Raw genomic sequence first — 20,745 nt, 5'->3', positions numbered from 1 at the left:
ATAATCTCTATGGAGAAAGAAAGAAAAAGTATCAAGTAAAAAATTTTGTTTAAGTTGAATTTTTAATCACTGACAAACTCTTAATTAATATCTACTCGATGTTGAATTGCAAATTTCAATTATGAAAAGCCCTAACTTATAAGTTTTGATTGTTTTCTCTTCTTTAGTCTCAAAATTTCTAGTTTAATTTTCTTTATCAGGTTGACTTATTTTGAGAAAATGGTAAAATATCAAAGTTGTATGGTTTTTTTTTATATATTTCTCCAAACATCAAAATTGAATTGATTCGATATGTGTAGCTGAGATTATATGTAATTTACTAAGATATATTTTTGAAATTTCTAGTAAGAAAATTTCTAATTCTTAAAACATGCAATTTCCTCCTTTTATTCTTACTCAAAACATGTACATAAGTTAATCAACCTTTTAAAGATTAATTCTTTTAAAGATTAATTTTTTTATTTAATTGACTTTTAAGTGAGCTTTCTAACGAATCAAAATTCAATTTAAGCCAATGTTTTAGCTAGAGTTTTGAGGATTAAATGCTGATATCTCACTTCAAAACCTATATTTCTATGAATTTGTTTTTTTACATAAAAATAAATAAAATATATAAAATAGAAAAATTTAAGATGAACTAAAATAAAATTAAAATTAATAATGTTGTAAAAATTTATAAAAATCAAGCATATCACTTTCATGCCAACATGGTAGCCTCCTGCTTATTTTTTTTAAAAAACCGTATGACATGATCAAATGACCATAACTAATTTGGTCAAACCTTAATCATTAACCCATGACTCATCCTTTAGAAATGTATTTTAATTAGAACTTAAAACTAGCTAGCATTCAATTAAAGGATGACCAGTTAGAAATAAAAGTACAATTACCTATGATAATAATATTATCATAACCAAATTTTAGATTCTTCAAAATTATTTTATAAAAAAATTCATTTTTTTATTAAAAAATCAAAACTTTAAAATCTAAAAATATTTTCAAGAAATATGGTGGTAAGTTATTGAGCTATAACAAATCAAAATACTGGATTGTGATATTTAATTGTTGATAGCCCCAAATCAACGAGTCTAAAGAGAGAAACCCAAAAAATTCCCCACAATTCAACCTAGAAGAGAAGGGAAAAAAACCTTCAACCCAAAATTAACCATGAAATTTAGATTACAACTCTAATATCTATCAAAATGATAATTTGATTACCTCTCAATGAAGAATTTCTTCTCATTATCATAATTACAACTTATAATCACTATGTACCATAGTTACAATCACTAATTAGGTAACCATGAATAAGTATTTCCTATCAATAAAATTAACAAAAACACCTTATATTCCATCAGAAAACTCAAAATCAAACTAAATCTAAACAATTTTTGTGGGTTCTAATATACTTTTCTCCATATGATTAAAAAATCAAACCACCCTTATTGATCTTTTTTTTTAAAAAATCAAACCACCCTTATTGATCTTTTAAAAAAAAAAAAAAACAAACCTATTTGTACCCAGATTAACCTCCTTCCCTTGCTTTTTTCAATAATTTTCTCTCTTCTATCTAAGCTTTTAAGAATTAAAATGTGAGAAAAATAAATTTTAGAATTAAATTGTAAAATATAAAAACTTCAAGAACCAAATTAAACTTTTCCTTGAAAAGTACTATAAGAATCCAAAGTTTTATACGAGGCGTGACTTTTTTCCACAGCAAAAGACAATGTCTTTTGGCTTACAGTGTCATAATAATAATTTGCAATCGCAATCACACTCTTGAACGCAGTTCATCGCAGCAAAAGGGAGGGGTGATGGAGTTACCTTCAAGATATTCTCGCGTTATTAGTTTTCAAGTTATTGTAGTTTATTGTCAAACAGTTTTGGACGATAGATTGAATGTGATGTTCTCTAATTTTCTCTCCTCTAATCCACTCTCCTCCTCCTCCATCTCCACCTCCTCCTTTCCTCTTCCATGTTTTCCTTCTCATCTCCGCACTACATCAGATAGTTTGCAAGTGCTCGTCAGATTTCCTCTGTAACAATAAACAGATCAGGTTAACAAAAGGAAATGAAAATGTCTCAAAAACTAAATAACTTTGCCTCAAGCAGGAAGATAATTGGATTTGTGTGTGATCTTCTTGTCTTCTTCCATAAAATGTCGGTTCATACTACACTCCTCCATCGAAAGCATAGAGCATTTCTTGCCGGTATATCACATTGTTGAAGGCTTTAAGCTAACATAACATCCATAAATACAATAAGGCGAGCTGAAATAACATTTATTGACGAGGAGAACCACAAACTTCACCAATACCCCCAGCAAGTGAGCCCGGACCAAAGTTTAACATACAATTACATTTTACATTTAAATTGATTTACTCAAATTCAAGCCAGAATCAAGGCAGAAAGTAAAAAAGAAGACAAAATGTCAACTGTATGAATTGCAAATTACTGAAACACCAAAAGCAGTTCTAGATTCAACCTAATCATTGCATCAGTCTCCAGTGCTTCAATGTTTTCATGAGACCACAAAATAAGGTTTCTGTTTCTAAAATGGTTCATAGAAATCACTCTGTTTCTTGCCAGGCAGCCCCACCTGCTCATAAAACAATCCCAAGTGATGTAAATGAGGTAAATAGCACTTAGTACCTTGAGGATGAACAGTAAAACTCTTATATCATAATAATTATTAACATAGAAAAGAAGAGGTATTAAGAAAGTAAAGGCTTGATATAACAGGTGTACCGTTGACAGCAAAAAGACTTCGGGAGGTTCTAACAAAGGAGAGCAAAGCATACCAAAATAGAAAGCCTAGAAGTCATCACATGATACCATAATTCATAATCAAACAACAGTTGCTGCTAAAGAAAGAAACTCATTGTTCCAACCTGTCCTTTTCTCCCTCACCTTTCAGTAACCTCTTCACACCCCCACCCAGGACAGTAATCATAACATGGTTTCAGGTTAGAATTCAATCATTTGATAACAATGCAGTTTGACCAGTCACAAATCATCAATTGCATGTAAAGCTCGCTGCACAAGCTCTACTATGTTAACTATTTAAAACTTAAAATCAAGTGTTTTAACCTAAACTAAAAGAACACAATAGAACTAATGGGCTAACAGCTGGAAAGAATCATCATCCAATGATGCTGAGTTCTTTATTCTGTTTATTCAATTCTACTTTTTAAGTGAAGTGTCTCCAAAATCTATTATTGGAGCAAAAGTTTATTGCTCAGCCCAAATTCGTTGGTCCAAAAGTTGACATCCTCCAATTGCAATCTGAAGATATCAAAATCTATACTCGCTCTTCAGCTAATGATATGATCCAGAGGGGAACTTCTCCCCGCTATCCTCTCTATTAGGAAAAACAAATGCAAACCAATCAAATCCATCTATCCTCTCTTTCAGCTCTTTTTTTGCCTACACTTTCTCAATATACCCTTCAATCAGGAGTCAAAGCAGCCATAAACCTCTCAAATGGAAAAGGCATTAAATCAGGTGCATTTAAGTTCACTAGTAAAAGTAAAAAACAGAACTAAAATGTACAAATTATATATAGCTAAAGAAATCACTTAAATCATATTACCTAGTGATGAAGTTCACTCTAAAATATGGAAGCCAAAATCTACAGCCTAGCTCAGATTAGTTAACTCCAGCAGGTCATAAATGTTGCAGTCCAAGTCCAAAGAATAAAAATTTATAACTGCTCATGAGCTAATCTACAGCCTAGCTCAGATCATTTAACTCCAGCAGGTCATAAATGTTGCAGTCCAAGTCCAAAGAATAAAAATTTATAACTGCTCATGAGCTAATCAACAAATATTTTCGCTTCAGCAGCTATCCATTCCAACTCTAAACCAATATGGGTTTTTTTTTTTTTTCAACATTTAGCTCAACAATACAAGTCTTCTCAGAAAGAGTACCACAAAGCTCAGAACAGAGCTAATTAAAACTAGCTATGCCATCATGAATAAAACTAAACCACATAACTCAAATGTACAAATAAGTTAGGTTATACAACAAAGTGAATGAATTGAAAATTATTTCCTAGTTATGAAGTTCACTCTCAAATATATTATTTCAAGCAAAAATTTACAACCCAGCTCAAATTAGTTAAACCCAAAAGGCTATATCCTTCAATTTCTGTCTGTATAACAAAAAGAAAATATAACTGCTCTGAAGGTAATCTGATACAAAAAGTTTCCCTTCAGCTGATATCCTTATTCCTTACCACCTCAACACCGAGAGGGGGATTTTTTTTTTCCCCTCTTAGCAATTTAAGACATTTCTCAGAAAGTGTATCGTCAAGTTCTCAACAGAGTTATTCAAGACTAGTTATGCCATCATATGTGAAACTAAAGCACAGAAGTCAAATGTACAAATCATTACTGGTTAAATAACTTGGGAAATCCCAGCTAAAGCCTAAATGTGGAGTTTGGACAGGTTGATGTATGCAGAAAAACCCTGAAGACCACCAGTATAATATCAATCAGATTATGATGTTTTATTTTCCAAAAAGCTGTCTCAGATTGAGTAAATGTCACAAACTTCTTGCACCATCCTCCTACTTTGTTACTTTACTGTTCACCTACATTACTTTCCTAGCAACGCAGTAAAGTCAAACAGTCACAATTCCAATAATGAATGCAGCATCATAGAAAACAAAAACTTTGGAAGAAATTTGGCTACAAAGGTGGTTTCTTCTAAGGTTTTGAAAATCCAAGTACTTCCAATATTATGATCTTCAGCTCTTTGCTAGATCAGTAGACTCTTTATGAGAAATCAAGCTGCAGAAGGATGAGACACAATGCTTGGTAATCGCAAGTTTAATACTTAATAGCTTATACTAACCAAGAAAATCACCATATGACACATGCCAGCTCAGAAGCAACCAAATTTGAAGTACCACAAAGCTTATTACCTTTCCCTCCCAAATTAAAAGTTCCCCTAAACAAACCCAGATATTAATAACACAGGCCCGCCTATGCGGTACACGCTCTAGTAGTTGTTATAATAAGAAGGAAAAAAAAGCCTTGCTTCTATGGAGGAAGAACACATCAATCAACTGGTACTCAAGACAGCAATTCAAAAATGGGTCTTTCTTAAAAGCTTTGTTCTGGTTTTGTAACCACACATATGGTTTCATTCCAGTATAAGTGACCTCCACTGGGTCTATTAATGTTGGTACAAACAAAGAAATAAAAAGAAATTTATTAGCAAACAGCAGGGAGGATGACATCAATGAAGGAATCAACCATAATTCTAAAATTTCAAACAATAATGTAAATAAAGATCCAGAATCCAACAACCAATGCCAAATTCAAAACATGATTAAAACAACACATACCTTAACGAACAACATCCATCTGTCTATCTAATCTTTTGCATCCCAGCACTCTTCTTCGCTGCCTCATTAATTTTGTCACTATACCCTTCAATGGGTGGAGTCAAAGTAGCCATGAAACTACCAGCAGGAAAAGGCGTTAGATCCGGTATCAAGGCGGCCTTCTTCAAATTCTCCGGTAAAGCCTCAATAGCCTCGTTCTTACACTTCAAGCTATTAGTCAAAGCAGCCTGCCTGGCCCTATGCTTTCTCATCAACACCCTACTGTACTCCTTGGCCAATTTCATCCCATCCTCCTCAGTCAACTCATATTTTGGTATCTTATCGACATCAACCAAACCTAAAGAAATCAAATCTAAACCAGGAGTCCCTATAATCATGGGCTCATCAGGAACACCCATAGCTTGCCTTCCACCTTTCTTTAAAATCTCCTTTTCGCGAATCCTGTCTTTGCTTAGAAGTCCCAATTTTTCTCTTTCTGCTTCACGAGCACGGTCTTTGGGCTTTAAGTAACGAACTGGGGTTGGTGCGTTGATGAACTGGTCATAAAGACGGTTCCTCTCAGAGTCTTGACGCCTAGAAGGATCTTGAGAGCCTGATTTCTTGTTCTTGTTCGTTGTTACTTTAGAGCGTTTCTTTGCTACCCCATCTTTGCCTTTTCCTTTCGACGTTCCACTTACAGAACAACGTTGGAGGAATTGGTGGGTTAGGGACTGGAGTGGTTGTTGCGTTCTTGTGATTCTAAGCATTTTTGTTTTTTTTAGCTGGTGTGTGCTTCTGCAATAGAATGAAAATGGGAGGAAACAAATGAAGTGGTAGGGTTTTAGGAGGAGGAGTGGGCTTTTTCTACTATGCGCCGATAAAACCTTAGCCCTCTTTGATAATCAAATCAATTAGCCTCAAGCCTCAACACATTTACATTTTATGCCATTAAAGAGTGGGAGGGTTGTTTAACAAAAATTAATTTTAAATTAAAATTTTCATGAAATATTTCAAATGTCACCTAAGGTTGATGTTGCAAAAACGCTGGATATAAAAGTAGAAATTGAAAGAACAAACATCATATTTGACCACAATCAACAAAACATCCCTCCTTTTGAATTTTGTGAAACAAATTTCAATTTGATCCTTAAAATTTTAATTTTTTTATTTAATTTTAATTTTTAAAAAATTAACTTTTTGATATCAAATTTTATTTTTCTTTTAAATTTCAATTTGATCCTTAAAATTTTAATCTTTTTTATTTTAATTTTTTAAAAATTAATCTTTTGATATCAAATTTTATTTTTCTTTCTTTTTTACTCCCTAGATGTTAAGACTCAAGAGAGGTTAGAGACAATAGATATAAAATTTTGAAGAAAGAGAAAGTGTCATGATGTTTCCCACCCATTTTATTTTTAATATTTATATATTAAAATGATATAAAAATAAATAAAAAAAGTTAATTTAAAATAAAATAATAATTGTTTTTAAAGACATTTTTAATAACAAACGGGCTCGTCTTAACTATTGAGGTCGTCGACTTCACCAAATTTCCGCTTCTTCTTCTCACTTTTTTTACTTCATAAAAACATTTTAAAAAATCTCACATTCATTTCTAGGGTTTTGAAGAAATAGAAAAACAAATGTTAGGTGGTGGATTATATGGAGATCTGCCCCCGCCATCCTCCGCGGCGGAGGAAGATAAACCAACTGCCACCACCTCCACTGTATGGTCTACTAGTACCTTAATGGCTCCACCTACTCTTCGTAAACCCATTCCCCCACCACCACCACAAACTATTTTAAAATCCCAAAACAAACCTAAACCTTCCAAAACTTTACTTTCTCCGGCACCACCCGTCACTGTCCTACCCGATGAGGTGGCTGCGCAGCCGGCATTGGTAGGGGTGAATTCGGTGGTCATTGAGGAGTATGATCCCGCGAGGCCGAATGATTATGACGATTATAGAAGGGAGAAGAAAAGGAGGGCCGCGGAAGCAGAGAGGTTGAGGGAGATTGAGAGGAGGAGGCAAGAGGAGGAGGAAAGAGAGAGTAGGGAGAGGGAAGACAGGGAGAGGGATACGAATATTTCCGGGGAGGAAGCGTGGAAGAGGCGTGCGGCGATGAGTGGTGGTGGTGTTCCGAGGAGTCCGTCGCCACCCAGTAGTGGGGATGGGTTTCGTATTGGGAAGTCAGAGACGGTTGGGTTGGGAGTTGGTGCTGGTGGACAAATGACTGCCGCCCAGAGGATGATGGCGAAGATGGGGTGGAAGGAAGGGCAAGGATTGGGGAAGCAGGAGCAGGGGATTACGACGCCGTTGATGGCCAAGAAGACTGATCGGAGAGCTGGGGTTATTGTGAATGCCAGTGAGTCAAAGCAAGAGAAGAAGGTGAAGAGTGTGAATTTCAATGGAACGCCTACTCGAGTTTTGCTACTTAGGAATATGGTATGCATATCTACCTTCCTTCTGTTTGGTAAATAATGGCAATCAGGTGAATGGACTACAATTTATTGTTATTAAAAAATAACTGACATAGACATCTGAAATGCATAGCAAGTTATTTCTGCACTATGAATGTAACTACAATGAAAGAAACTAATGGGAATCAGCAAGACATTGTTATGTTCTATTCTTTGTTTGTAATTTATTCTTTTGTATCTTGTAATGCCTTCTTCACATGTTCCATTTATTCCGTTGTGCTATAACTTTCCCTCTAGTGAACAAGAAACTACTTACGTTGTGCTATATCCACTACCTGAGATTGCTCATTGGTTCTGCTTTGAGATTCACGAAGATTTGATATATTCTAATTTTATCTAGTAATCACCTGGTCTACCATCCATATCTTGCTTTGCTGTGCTTGTTTCTATAATTTCAAATTTACTAGTGTGAGAGAGCAATAGCATTACATTGGGCTGTGTAATTTCATCTGTTAAACATCCTCGGTCCACCTTTCCCCATCTTCTTTTATTGTGTTTTTGTCAAGGCTCAAGCAGGTGCATTCTTTATGGCACCTAATGTAGTTTGCTTCTATAAAGGCAAAATGATGAGGTGTTAAGAGTTGATAGAGGCAATTTGGTTTGATAGCAAAATTAGCAATATTCACTACTACTAGTGCTGTAATCATGTCTCTGATAATCTCAAAAAATTGAATTTGTGATGTTGGTGAGGTGATCAATCTTTTACTTTTCCTAGGAAAGCTCTATGGTGTCACCGTCAAAGATGAATTAGGTAACTGTGATAAGTATTCTCCATATTGCCCTGAGGAGAAAGAACTCTGGGGTTTTGATAGAAGCCATGAAGTTTCTGATTGAGGAGAATCCTTGCATTTAGATTAATATTTGGTATTGAATATATTGTTCTGTTGCCCACTGTGTTTCTGCAAAATGTACTCTCCATGTTCTTTTTGGAATCACTTGATATTTTAAAGTCTTAAGTGATGGATATCCACCATTACTCCAACTTTTCTTTTAGCCACTACTTCAGCAGCTTGCTTATTTCTCCTTTCCAAACATAATTGCTCACTGACTATCCGACCTCAGGCTGTGGTTTTGGAGTGTATAAGTTTGGAGCTTTAACATGCTTTTCTCAAATTTTAAATGCCCTCCTTGACACCAGAAATTTCTGTTTTTATGTTTTTTTCCCTTTAGAGGGAAAAATGTTGCCAGTAGCTTGTGGGCATTCTTATATTAAATAATCGATGAGCTTGTTCACCAATGTATTATCTCAAAGAGGTTTACACTTATTCAGATCACCCCAAGTAAACTTTAATGTTTTCTGTTTCCTTTAAATGTCCTCAGAAGCTTTATTAAGATTGCTTTTCAAAATCTAGAGGAGTAATGTTAATATAAACCAGATGATTGAAGATTGCTTGCTTGTATTTGTCCTTGATGGATGGGTTTAGTTGTGCTTGAAATGTTCGAAGCACTCAAAAGTCAGTGGAAGTCACAATATACTAAAGGGTTTAACTCAATATATCTATAGGCACTCATTTGAGCATCCCCTTTTGTAATACCAAATCATAGGGTACAAAAGGGTTCCAGTTTAATCTTTTCTCTGCCCTCTGACTTCAGGAATCCTGACTTCTATTTTGCCATCAATTATATTATTTGGTGGAAGCTTTGTTTGACAGAGAACTGGATGCCTCTAAAAGCATGCTTTTTTTCTTTTCTCACCATCAAAGCCTGAGTGCTGAAACTGTTGCATGATTATTGGCTTAGTTGCTCTGCTTCAGTATCTGAATTGCTGGTGAAATCATTTTTGTGTTAATTTTTGCTGTGCCATCTGTCATGTCTTTGATACGTAAACATTTTGGTTTGGTGACAAAAATGAAATTTATTTTCTAATGTGATTGCTTTTTGGTTTCTTTCACTTCAAATTTTATTCCTTAAAAAATATGTTATATGGTTTTAACATAAAGTGTCTATCCCATGCTCCATGTTTGTTATTGCAGACGGAAATGAGAATTTGCTGAAAATGTTCCTTTTTTCTTTTCTTATTTTCTTCATGAAAGGTGGGTCCAGGTGAGGTAGATGATGAACTAGAAGATGAGGTTGCATCCGAGTGTGCAAAGTATGGAACAGTCACTCGGGTTCTTATCTTCGAGATCACTGAGCTGAACTTTCCACGTGAAGAGGCAGTTAGAATTTTCATACAGTTTGAGAGATCAGAAGAAACAACAAAAGCATTGATTGATCTTGATGGGCGGTTTTTTGGGGGTAATGTGGTTCGAGCGACCTTCTATGATGAGGAGAGGTTCAGCAAGAATGAGTTGGCTCCTATTCCTGGTGAAATCCCTGGCTTTTGATGGCCGATTGAATAACTTGTCAAGTTTCCTTCACATTCATCAGGAAAGTTATGGTGGACTCTTATTTTGATTCCCAGTTTACTGTGAGAATTAAGCTGTGGTAAGTAGGTTCCAGCTTTGGGTTAGGTGGAGTGTAAACTGTGCTTCTATTGATAATTATAAGCTGCATGCACTTGTTACCGTTGAATGAACCATAGAGAATTTATTTCTTCTTCTTTCTTTTTTTCTGTTCAAATATTCTCCCTTTGGTAGGGCAAACTTCTACATTCCTTGTACAAAGATAGTAGTCGACTATGATTGCATTGAACATTCCGCTCATAAAACATGATGGCAGTTCTTGAAACTCGAGGAGATCTCATGCAATGCATTTTTATCTTATACGTACATCCTTTTTTCTGTTGTTTAAATTGAAGAAAATCAGCTTACATGCTTGTGCACTTTTCTTATTTGTTTTATTGTCAAATGATGTTTGTTCCCAAAGCAAAATGACATCGTTACCTTTTGTGGATCGTCTGTGTTTCTCAGGTGAATCCAGAAACTTGACTGCGTGCGCAGACGTAGAAAACTAGTTTGTTTTTTCGCTTTATTGGAAGCCCGTCGGCCTCCACTGCACAGCACAACAAGTAGTTTTAATTTGCAAAACAAGGAAAGCACGGGCGGGGCTGGATCTTCTATTATTTTGAAGATCTTATAGTGCAACAAAATAGTTTATGAAGATATAATCTGGAAAAGACTATATAAAAATAAAGCGATGAAGAAGATAGTAAAGATAAATTGTGAAAAAAAATAAAAGAATAAAAGATAGCAGAAAGCTTGTGAATAAAATTGTGTACAACGAGCGGCCCATTTGCACTGCCTCAAATTTTCTTTTACATAACCTAAATCTATCGTACAATAAAATCCTCGAGAAACCCATGTACCTCGGCAGCTAACACCATCTTTTCTGATTAATTTGATTAATTTGGTTGTTAATTGATTAGTATTAAAAAATATATTTTTATTAAGGTTTTATATTATTATTTTGTATTTGAAGTATTAATTTCTTAACTAAAATATATTTTATAATAACAAGTTTGATACCATAAGAAACATTTAATTTATTATAAATGTTCATCTTAAATACAAGTCTATTATATAAATAAAAGGATTGATTGATGAGCTAAAGTACTGAAATTGAAAAGATAAAGAGAAGGTGAAAGCTTTAAAAAAAAATGTTAGTTTAGTTCAAATTAGAATATTATTCAGTAATTGGATTATAACTAGAATTGTAAAACTTGGATTTAAGTCTGCTTTATATGAATGAAAGTTAAGATATAAGCTTAAAACTTTCATTGAAAATGCAAGACTTAATTCTATTATTTGGAAGTTCAAATCTTAGCAACGACGTAGAAGTCTGAATCTGTCTTGTAATCTAGATACCGTTCAGCATTCATCTCATATCTCGAGTTGTAGAAGTTCAAATGACTTTTTTTTTTCCTGAAAAGCTGAGACAATTTCCTGGAACTTTCATGAGTAAGGTTGATTCAAATTCTAACATTATCAATGATGTTTTATTCAAATAAGAAAATAAGAATTATTACCAAGTTAAGAGTTGGTCACCCACTCAATAATTAGTCAACAAATCAATAGTTTTAAATTTTGGCTTATAAAATGAGACATTTGTCATGCATTTAGGTATCTTGGTTAAGTTTTTCTTTCATTAATATCTTGTTTATGCCTTTCATTTTCTTTCCTTTACTTAGTTAACTTTTATCTTATTTATATTCTTATCTTATTTATTTATATTTCTCTTTTTCATTATATTTAACTAAGTTTACTATGTGAAGGTGAAAAAGTTACACTAATGATGTAAGAATGAGTATAGTGTAAACTCAACATAGATTTTAATGTTTAATACTAATATGTTTTATATTTGTTATCTTGTTCACTTTTAATACTTTGCTTGTTAAATAGTTAATCTAGATTTGTGATGTATAACACTTGGTACAACAAATATTTGGCACTTTTATAGCTCAACCATATGGTATAACTGATATTTGTACTATGAAAGGAACTTCATTTGTTGTTAACATAGTTATAATTATGAATACCTAACAATATTTACAAGTATTAGTATTATTTAAATAAGATAATTGATGTAATCATGTTAACAACTTATAATCCGATTGGAACCTTTCTTGTGTATAGTTTTCAATTGAGTAATAAAAAGAGTTTATATTATACTTGTTTGAAATACCATCAATGGATCCTCTAACCTTGATATTTTTTTATCATTGTTTAATACTCATATTGATCTTCCATTTCAAAATTCTCATCGACTTCTTCTTCTTCTTCTTCTTCTTCTTTTATTATTACTATTACTATTACTATTACTATTACTATTACTATTACTGTTATTGTTATTTATAATTTATATAATTAATTTTCTTATGGTTCGATCTCGATCTTACCAAGTTATTTATTACTCCAATACTCCTACACGTGGAAGAAGACACCAATATTTTAGTCGTGTCACCGACCACCATCTCTTACATCTCAAGACCTAATAACAACCACCATTCTTAAGACTTGATGATGAGAAAGAGAGAAGCAGATCTTATGAAGGTGGTTATAGATAAAAAGGAGAGGGGATAGGACAACGAGAAAGGAGAAGTGAGAAGAAAGAGTGGCAATGACGTTCAACGATTGGAAATAACAGGCACTGATAGGAAGTTTTAATTCTAAGATTTTGATTTTTTTAATTGATTGTCGATTGGTTTTTAACTTGTAAGAGAGAAAGAGTTATGTTTAAATACTATCATGAAACTTTCTTTCTAAAATTAACATTTTTTTGCAAATTTTTTTAAAAAGATTTCTTTAAATAATTTTTTTTGGCATGGGTTCATAAGAGATTACTTGTAAAAAATAATGGAGAATTGAATGAAAAATTGGATAGAGAAAAATGTATAGAATAAAAGGATGAAATATGTCATTAATCTATGAACAATCAAGAGAAGTTAAAAAGGGACATATGTTTGTTGGCAATCATGTAAGAAAAATCTATAAGAAGCAAGAATAGGGACTGCTGTTTTCTTGGCAAAAAGATTACTAGCTAGTATGTGTATATATGACATCTTGTCATCATATAAAAATCAATTTAGTAAATAAGAAAAAGTAAAACATTTTTAAATTGAAAACCATGTATAGTATGTGTGTGTGCATAAATAAAGAGATTGTATGAATTAATATGATTGTTGTATTTTGATTTGGAATAGTGAAATGCTATAAATTAAGTTAAATACCAAACAAAGAAAAAGAAACTAAAAAGAAAAATTAATCCTATATATTTACTAAATATAAACATACTAAAATGTGAATATTACATTGTAATTGCAAAATATATAAAGTATTAATTCTATTTTTGTAGCTAAGAATCAATTAATGTTGTAGTCATATCATGCCCCAAAGATTGAATAGCCATTGAGGACATTGATATTTATTGTGAATTTAGTATTGTGGTGTATATGCTTTTTAAAAATATTTTTTGTTTTAAAATATATTAAAATATTTTTTTCAAATTTTTTTTACATCAACAAATTAAAACCATAGAAAAACACAAAAAAAATAATAATCAATTTGATGTTTTTTCAAGTGAAATGTATTTTAAAAATATTTTAAAAAAATATAAACAAAAGCTACATACTCTCAAACAAGTTCGATGAGTAAGAAAGTGAAGGAGAAGCAACAACATAGTAAGGGAATTAACAAGTTGGCCAAAAGTCTGAACACAAAAAACACATAGGCAATGTGTAGCAACTTGATCTTGAACAAAATAAAGGTCGATGTTTCATACAAAAATAAAAGATTAGGTTTGCACAACATGCATAGCCCTCATATTGTCCTGGTAGATGATTGGAGTGAGAGGGATACATACATATAACTTTTGAAGAAAATTCATTACCCAATTGACCCTAGCTATAGTATAGGCGATGACCTAATTGTGAAGGTTAAATTTTGATCATTAGTATCACATACCCAATTGACATCCATAAATATATGAAGTGTTTGAAGAGAGTGCATGCAAACCATTATGCCATATTCAAGAGTCTAAAAAAATTAATAAAGTTATTGTATAAGTACTAACCAATGAAGTGTAAGTTAATGTTTGTAGATATATTAGACTAGTGAATAAAGATCTTTAGTTTATTATTACAAATGTATAATAAATAAAAGATATCCAATAAAAGCCTAGAGTTTATACATATTTAAAACTATACATACACAAAACATAACTTATGAAAAATATGCTTTCAACATAAATATATATAAAAGAATTCTAGTATACATACTAAGTATATAATCAAACTTGCAATTGATATTAATTGAAAGTTATAGCATGCATACTAGTAGTAAAAAAATATTCATGTTAAAATTAAAAAAAAAATAGGGTACTTATTAAAATATTTTAAAGTAATAAAACTTTTATTATTGTCAAAAATGAATTCTTTGTTCCTAAGATTTTATTGCTTCTCACTTGTGCAACGAAGATGTTTGTAATATACATTCCAAGATTTCAAAAAACCCATTTTAAAATCATTTTTGCTCAAAAATAAGCTAGACATTAAGTTTTTCCCAATGGCAATAATATGCAATACATTGTTAAGGATGAAAAGCTTTTAGAGGTTATTTTTAGTATGACTTTTCCAAAACCCAATACCTTGAAGGTTGATGGGTTCCTCTCATTAAATCTTTTGATATGTGAGGATTGGATGTTATAGGACCAATCGATTCGAAGGCCAACAATGGACTCATATTCATCTTGGTTGCTATCAATTACTTTACTTAATGGATAGAGGTCAGATTTTACATATATATATATAACACAAATGTTAATAGAGAGGTTCATTGAAAAATATATAATTTGTCATTACGATGTGTAAGCAATATTAGTAACATTTAAAATTTCAATGGAAAATTGATTGCTGAAGTTTTGTACTAAGTAGAAGATTAGAATTTCAATGAAAAGTTGATTGTTGAGCTTTGTACTAAATGAAAGATTAAGCATCTTAATTCTTCTCCTTACAAATCTAAGATGGATGTGCTATTAAGATAGCCAATAAAAATCTTAAAATGATCATCCAAAAAATGTTGGTCGCTTATAAAGATTGGAATGAGATGCTTCCATCCATACTAAATGCGTACCACACCATAATAAGAACTTTTATAGGTACAACTTCATACTATTTAGTATACGATATGAAAGCAATGATACCTTTAGAAATAAAAATTATATCATTAAGGGTTTTTAATGAATGTTGAACTAGAAAAGTTAGAGAAAGATAAAAATCAAATTTAAAAAATCAAATCTAATTAGTGAAAAGAGATCAACAATCATCTGTCATCACAAATTATATCAAAGCAAAATGACTAAAGCATATAACAAGTAGGTCAAGTCAAAAGTGTTTAAAGAAAAAGATATTATTGGAAAAGATCTTGCCTATACCTAATTTGGGCAAGAAGATCTTGCCCAAACCAAGTAGTTAGTATTTTTTTAGTCAGATAAGCTTTTATTTTTTAGAGACATGTCCTGTGTTACTTGTATATTCCTTTGTTTTAATATATTTTTACCTTTATAAAAAAAACTTGGCAAAAACAACTTGAGAAGGTTTCAAATGTATAGAGGAACTAAGTTGTTTAATGTTAAATTAAATAATTATTGACTAAATTTATATAAAAGTTGAGTCTAGAGACTTAATTAAGTTTTTAATAGACCAATTTGATTTAATCATTAGTTTAATTAAAGATTTAATTAAATTTTAGAATTAATTTAGGTCAAACCTTAAATAGTGGATTTGACATATTAATTCAAGTCAATAAAAAATATTTTTATCTAATAAAAATAAAAATAAAATAATAAAATAATTATATATATTTTTTAATCAAATCAGATTTTCAACAAAACAACAAGTCCGGACCTATAAGGTAAAACAAACCATATGAAGCCTAACATAATTTTATTGAAACGCAGGCCATGCAAAAGGCCATATTACAGGGCCAAGCTAAATCAATAAGAACAAAAGGAGTCATGCGATCAAGTTATTTTATTTGAATTGAATTCTAATTTTAAATTTTTTAAAAAATTATTGATAAATAATTAAATAGCATAACATAAATGCAAGATCATATTTCTTTATTTATATCTAGTTTTCAGCTTTTTATTTAGTTTTTAGTTATTGTTAATAATTTTTTTAAAAAATATTTATTAATGTATATAATTATCAATTAATTTTATTACACAAACTAGACAAGTTTTCAAATCACAATAGAAAATTTTCATAATTTTCTTAATAAAAAATTAACTATATCATATATTCTATTTTTTTACTTTAAAATTCAAGCACTGGAACCAGTGGAAAACTAATATTATATATCAATTTGCATGTTAACATTGATTTTTCATAATTAATAACCAAAACATAAATCATAATTAATAACCAAAACATAAATAGCTTCTATAATTTTAAAAAATCATTTTTATTTATGCTGGGCTTCGTAAAATATATATTTAGTTAAAATTATAGTTTGAATTGTTGTTTGACAAAAAATATATTATAATATATTTGGTTAAAATTATTTTATTGTACATAAAATGATAAAAAAACACAAATTTCTCTTATTTTTAATATAGAAAAATTAACAAATAGTACAAAAAATAATCCATATTAAAAAAAAAAAATTGAAGAAGATTGAAGGCACACAAAAAAGATGTACGGATTTGCTTTTTGAGACATATGGAGACCAAGGTTAGAAGCAGAACGCTTGGAGGACCAGAGCTAATTACACAGGAAGGAAAGGAGAAAAAATTATGCTTCCAATCATCTCTAAATACATGTGTGAGTTGCTTCTTGTAAACTTACGATTGAACCACGAATACAACTGAGTCCCACATTTTAAGAGTATGGTTGGAAGTTTAACCCAACAATAATTTTGTGTGGTATTTTCTAAACACACTGGCAACCTCAAAACCAAACACCCTCTAATTTAATTCACAATTCAATTCAGAGTTTCACCTGCAATCAACAATGATTGATGGAAAATAATCCCACCTTCCACACATTAATATAAATGTCAATTCACAAGAACCAGTTTACCCTTTAAAAGTTCTCCAAAGCAAGATTTAAACAAAGGAAGCTTCATGTAAATTCAAAACAAATTTGTTTAAAATATATTTTTATGTTTTTTTAATCATAATAATTTAAAAAAATTTAAAAACATTAATTTCTTATATATTTACAAGTGAAAAACACTTTAAAAAATAACCATTACTACACTCTTAAAGTGTGTGGACTTGTTTAACCCAAAATAATAATAATAATTATAGCTCATGCTTGAGGTTGCTTTATTCCCACAAAGGCTCAATTATTTCCTTAACACCCATGGACTCCATGTCTGCAAGAGACAGCAACACTGTCCCAATCCATTCTCTTATCCCATTCAACTAAACTTCCCTTGCCAAATGCCAACTATTGACTGATTTTAAAAGACACCAAGCAAACTGAGATCACAGTTCAGAGCTCCACTCACTGATGAATGATATTTCCATCTTCCACTCATTACATATACATATCCATTCACAATAACCAGTTTACTCTGAATAAGTTCGTTACATTCAACATTCAACCCTTGAAAACAGATTATAGAAGTTATGAACACACACCAAACAAACTTAAATCGCAATTCATAGTTCCTCCCACAATCAACATAATAGTAGGTGTAACCATCTTCCATAAATTGTATAATTGTTTTTTATTTTTCCAGAAATCACACATTATACAATTATTGTCAATTCCCAATTTGCCTTTAACAATTGCTCCACAATGAGTAAGCACACCCCTTCCATCTATTTAGGTAAATGATGCATTCACCTGTGGATGAGTGCGAGCCGAATTCCTTTCATGCAAACCTATTCCCTATCCAGGCTAAGAATTAAGCGGTCAGTTTCGTCTCTAGCACTACTAATCTTTTGTCAGTCACTCTAAAAATGTCCATAAGAGGATCTGTAAGCCAATCTGGTACGTATTTTCTGATTTTCATTTACTAATATAGCATGAATCAGAAGAAGAAACCAAACCAGGCAGCCCAAACTCATCAAGCTCTAAAAAATAATTCATCATCTCCCACGTTGATAGAACTAGAGGCTTTTTACAATAGGTTCAACTGGAGGAAATTATGAAACAAAATAGCATAGGGACCAGAGTCCATTTCAGTTAAAGTGGGAGAGAATCTTATGGTGGAAAAGAAACAAAAAAGAGAGGAAGCAAACACTGCCATACTGGCTGCATAGAGTTATTTATAAAACAACAACAACAAAAATAATGGAAATACTATGCTTACGCAACCTGATCATTCCATTTGAGTATTTTCGCCCAGGAAGGAAAGGGATCCACACAAAAATAATATGTTCGTACTTGCCCTTTTCATTTTCCTTATCGTTTCTGTACAAACACGGAAAATAATTAAGAAAAACCTCTCATACATGGCACACGGAAAATCCCAAAGAGCTTATAATGGATGGCAAATTAGCAGGGGAAATTTTTAGTCTACATAGAGGAGTATGGACAAAAATATGTAAACATACGTAAGGTTATCAAGGCATTTCAAGGTCTGGTCTCCGGTCAAGCACTTCTTTTGCGGATCCATCTGGAAAAGCATCTGGATAAGTTGCCAAAATTTTGGCTTTCATGCTCCTGCAAAGGAGAAGGATTAGATTCCAGACCACTTAATTCAGTTTATGAAATGAGAACGGAATGGAAAGAATACCTTAGCTTTTGAAAGATGTAATCAAGATCAGACTTCATAGATTTTAAGAGACGCGTGTTTCTTGAAAAATCAGCAGAAACCTCTGCGAAACAATTCTCTGAATATTCATTAAAATGAGACAGCACTGCGTTGCTGTCCTGCAGCCTTCCCAATCTGTTCAGGTTTATATATATATATAGTGATAAGCCCAAAGACATTAAATATATAAATAAGAAAAAAACTCAACAAATCAACAATGAGAGAGAATTACATGAGAAGCTGCAATTGCTTGAGGGAATCCAGATCTCGCTCATCAATTAGGGTTTTAAACTCTCTACAGACCTCTTTTGAAGCTTCTCTGATGGATTCCTCCTCCATTTCCTGCTTCCTACAGTGATGCAGATGCGGATGGAGATGGAAATTTTGATAACGGTTTTCGGCCTTCGGTTTTAGGCTTACTTGCCAGCGTTTAATCTAACCATATCCTTTGGGCCTTTTCTGGGTCCTGAGGCCCAATATAAAACTTCATGGTCCATTATACTTTGCTGCCCCCATCCTTCGTCTTCATCATTTCGTCAAAATGGCCACATCATTCGCCTCCACCCATTCCCTCATCGCTAATTTGGTAGTTCTTTGCAATTTTGGTAATTGTACTCAATTAATTAAAATAAAAACACAAGTGCTCAATTGATAGAAATGATAATTTTGGGGCTTTTTGAGAGAATTGATGAACACACATTATACAAATAATGGATTTAGCCTTATTTTAAAAAGACAAAATAAATGTAAGTAGTGAGTAATCTATATTCATATTTTATTTTTTTAAAAAATTAAATCTTATTTTTATCAATTTATATAAAACATATGCAGATTATATACTGAGAGTTATACACTCATTGTTAGTTTGGAAGTTATTTGTATGTTATAATTATACAAATATATGTAGATGATATTTTATTTAATGCTACTAATAAGTTTTTATGTTAATAATTTAAAAAAATATATGCACATTGTATTTAAAATGAGTATAGTAATAAAACTTCATTTTTTTCTTGGACTTCAAATCAAGTAAATAAAAATAATAATATTTTTTGAATCAAGTCAAATACATACAAATTTAGTCTAAATGATTTATAATTATATAATATATCAATATCTACTTCAATAAAACTCAACAACGATAAAAGTAGTAAGAATGTTAATATCAAATGATTTATAATTATATAATATATCAATGTCTACTTCAATAAAGCTCAATAACGATGAAAGTAGTAAGAATGTTAATATCTATATAAAGGTATGATTGGTAGTTTATATTATGTAATTACTAATAGTGCTTGTTATTTAGCATACAACAAAATATAAAGGTATGATTGGTAGTTTATATTATTTAATTACTAATATACTTAACATTATGTTTAGTGCTTGCTATTTAGCATACAACAAAGAGTTCTATTTAAATATCATAAAACATATTTTTTTAGTTTAAATGATGCTAACTTTACGAGTTGCATAGTCAATTGGTGATAGAAGCTAATTTTATGATTAATCATTTATTTATAATCTAACAAGACACAAGGTTTGATATCTATTTCTACTATAAAAGCCTAAAATATTGTTGTTGGTTCATGTCGTGCACAAGTAATTTTGATGGAATAAACTTTATTATATTTTAATTTATTTTTCCATCACATTCTTATCTTATGTGATTGTGTGACAACATTAGAGCTATTAAATTGACTAGGAACCCTGTTCAACATTCTCTTACGAAGCATATAGATATTAAACATCATGCACGAAAAGGTGATATTGCTTTTAAATATAAT

The 20,745-nt window shown here is 31.4% G+C and overlaps 3 protein-coding genes across 7 annotated transcripts; 1 reads left to right on the top strand and 2 right to left on the bottom strand.

Annotated features, from left to right (window-relative positions):
• Positions 1-1,642: 1,642 nt before the first annotated feature.
• On the bottom strand, positions 1,643-6,229 carry LOC105113696 (uncharacterized). 2 transcript variants are annotated; one of them, XM_011009989.1, is made up of 2 exons: positions 5,354-6,229; positions 1,643-2,036 (listed from the first exon to the last, which is right to left on the bottom strand). In XM_011009989.1, exon 1 carries the CDS (start codon positions 6,097-6,099, stop codon positions 5,377-5,379), a length of 723 nt encoding a protein of 240 aa, XP_011008291.1. In that variant the 5' UTR covers positions 6,100-6,229; the 3' UTR covers positions 1,643-2,036; positions 5,354-5,376. The 2 variants fall into 2 exon arrangements, with proteins under 2 accessions (XP_011008291.1, XP_011008290.1); XM_011009988.1 differs by lacking the exon at positions 1,643-2,036 and adding an exon at positions 2,262-2,599.
• Positions 6,230-6,854: 625 nt separating this feature from the next.
• Positions 6,855-10,525, top strand: LOC105113695 (DNA-damage-repair/toleration protein DRT111, chloroplastic-like). The gene is made up of 2 exons (XM_011009987.1): positions 6,855-7,779; positions 9,848-10,525. The coding sequence occupies exons 1-2, from the start codon at positions 6,976-6,978 to the stop codon at positions 10,139-10,141; spliced, it is 1,098 nt and encodes a 365-aa protein (XP_011008289.1). The 5' UTR covers positions 6,855-6,975; the 3' UTR covers positions 10,142-10,525.
• Positions 10,526-17,700: 7,175 nt separating this feature from the next.
• On the bottom strand, positions 17,701-19,382 carry LOC105113694 (kxDL motif protein). Of its 4 annotated transcripts, none has more exons than XM_011009986.1 (4): positions 19,191-19,382; positions 18,941-19,093; positions 18,755-18,867; positions 17,701-18,090 (listed from the first exon to the last, which is right to left on the bottom strand). In XM_011009986.1, the coding sequence occupies exons 1-3, from the start codon at positions 19,295-19,297 to the stop codon at positions 18,768-18,770; spliced, it is 360 nt and encodes a 119-aa protein (XP_011008288.1). In that variant the 5' UTR covers positions 19,298-19,382; the 3' UTR covers positions 17,701-18,090; positions 18,755-18,767. The 4 variants fall into 4 exon arrangements, with proteins under 4 accessions (XP_011008288.1, XP_011008284.1, XP_011008285.1 ...); XM_011009982.1 differs by lacking the exon at positions 17,701-18,090 and adding an exon at positions 18,275-18,615; XM_011009983.1 differs by lacking the exon at positions 17,701-18,090 and adding an exon at positions 18,275-18,615 and having other exon boundaries at positions 18,759-18,867.
• Positions 19,383-20,745: the final 1,363 nt, after the last annotated feature.

The sequence above is a fragment of the Populus euphratica genome, unplaced genomic scaffold, assembly GCF_000495115.2.
Source record: "Populus euphratica unplaced genomic scaffold, PopEup_1.0 scaffold449.1, whole genome shotgun sequence".
Taxonomy (NCBI): Eukaryota; Viridiplantae; Streptophyta; class Magnoliopsida; order Malpighiales; family Salicaceae; genus Populus; species Populus euphratica.
The sequence above is the reverse complement of the archived record's forward strand: the minus strand, read 5'-3'. Positions and strand labels throughout refer to the sequence as shown.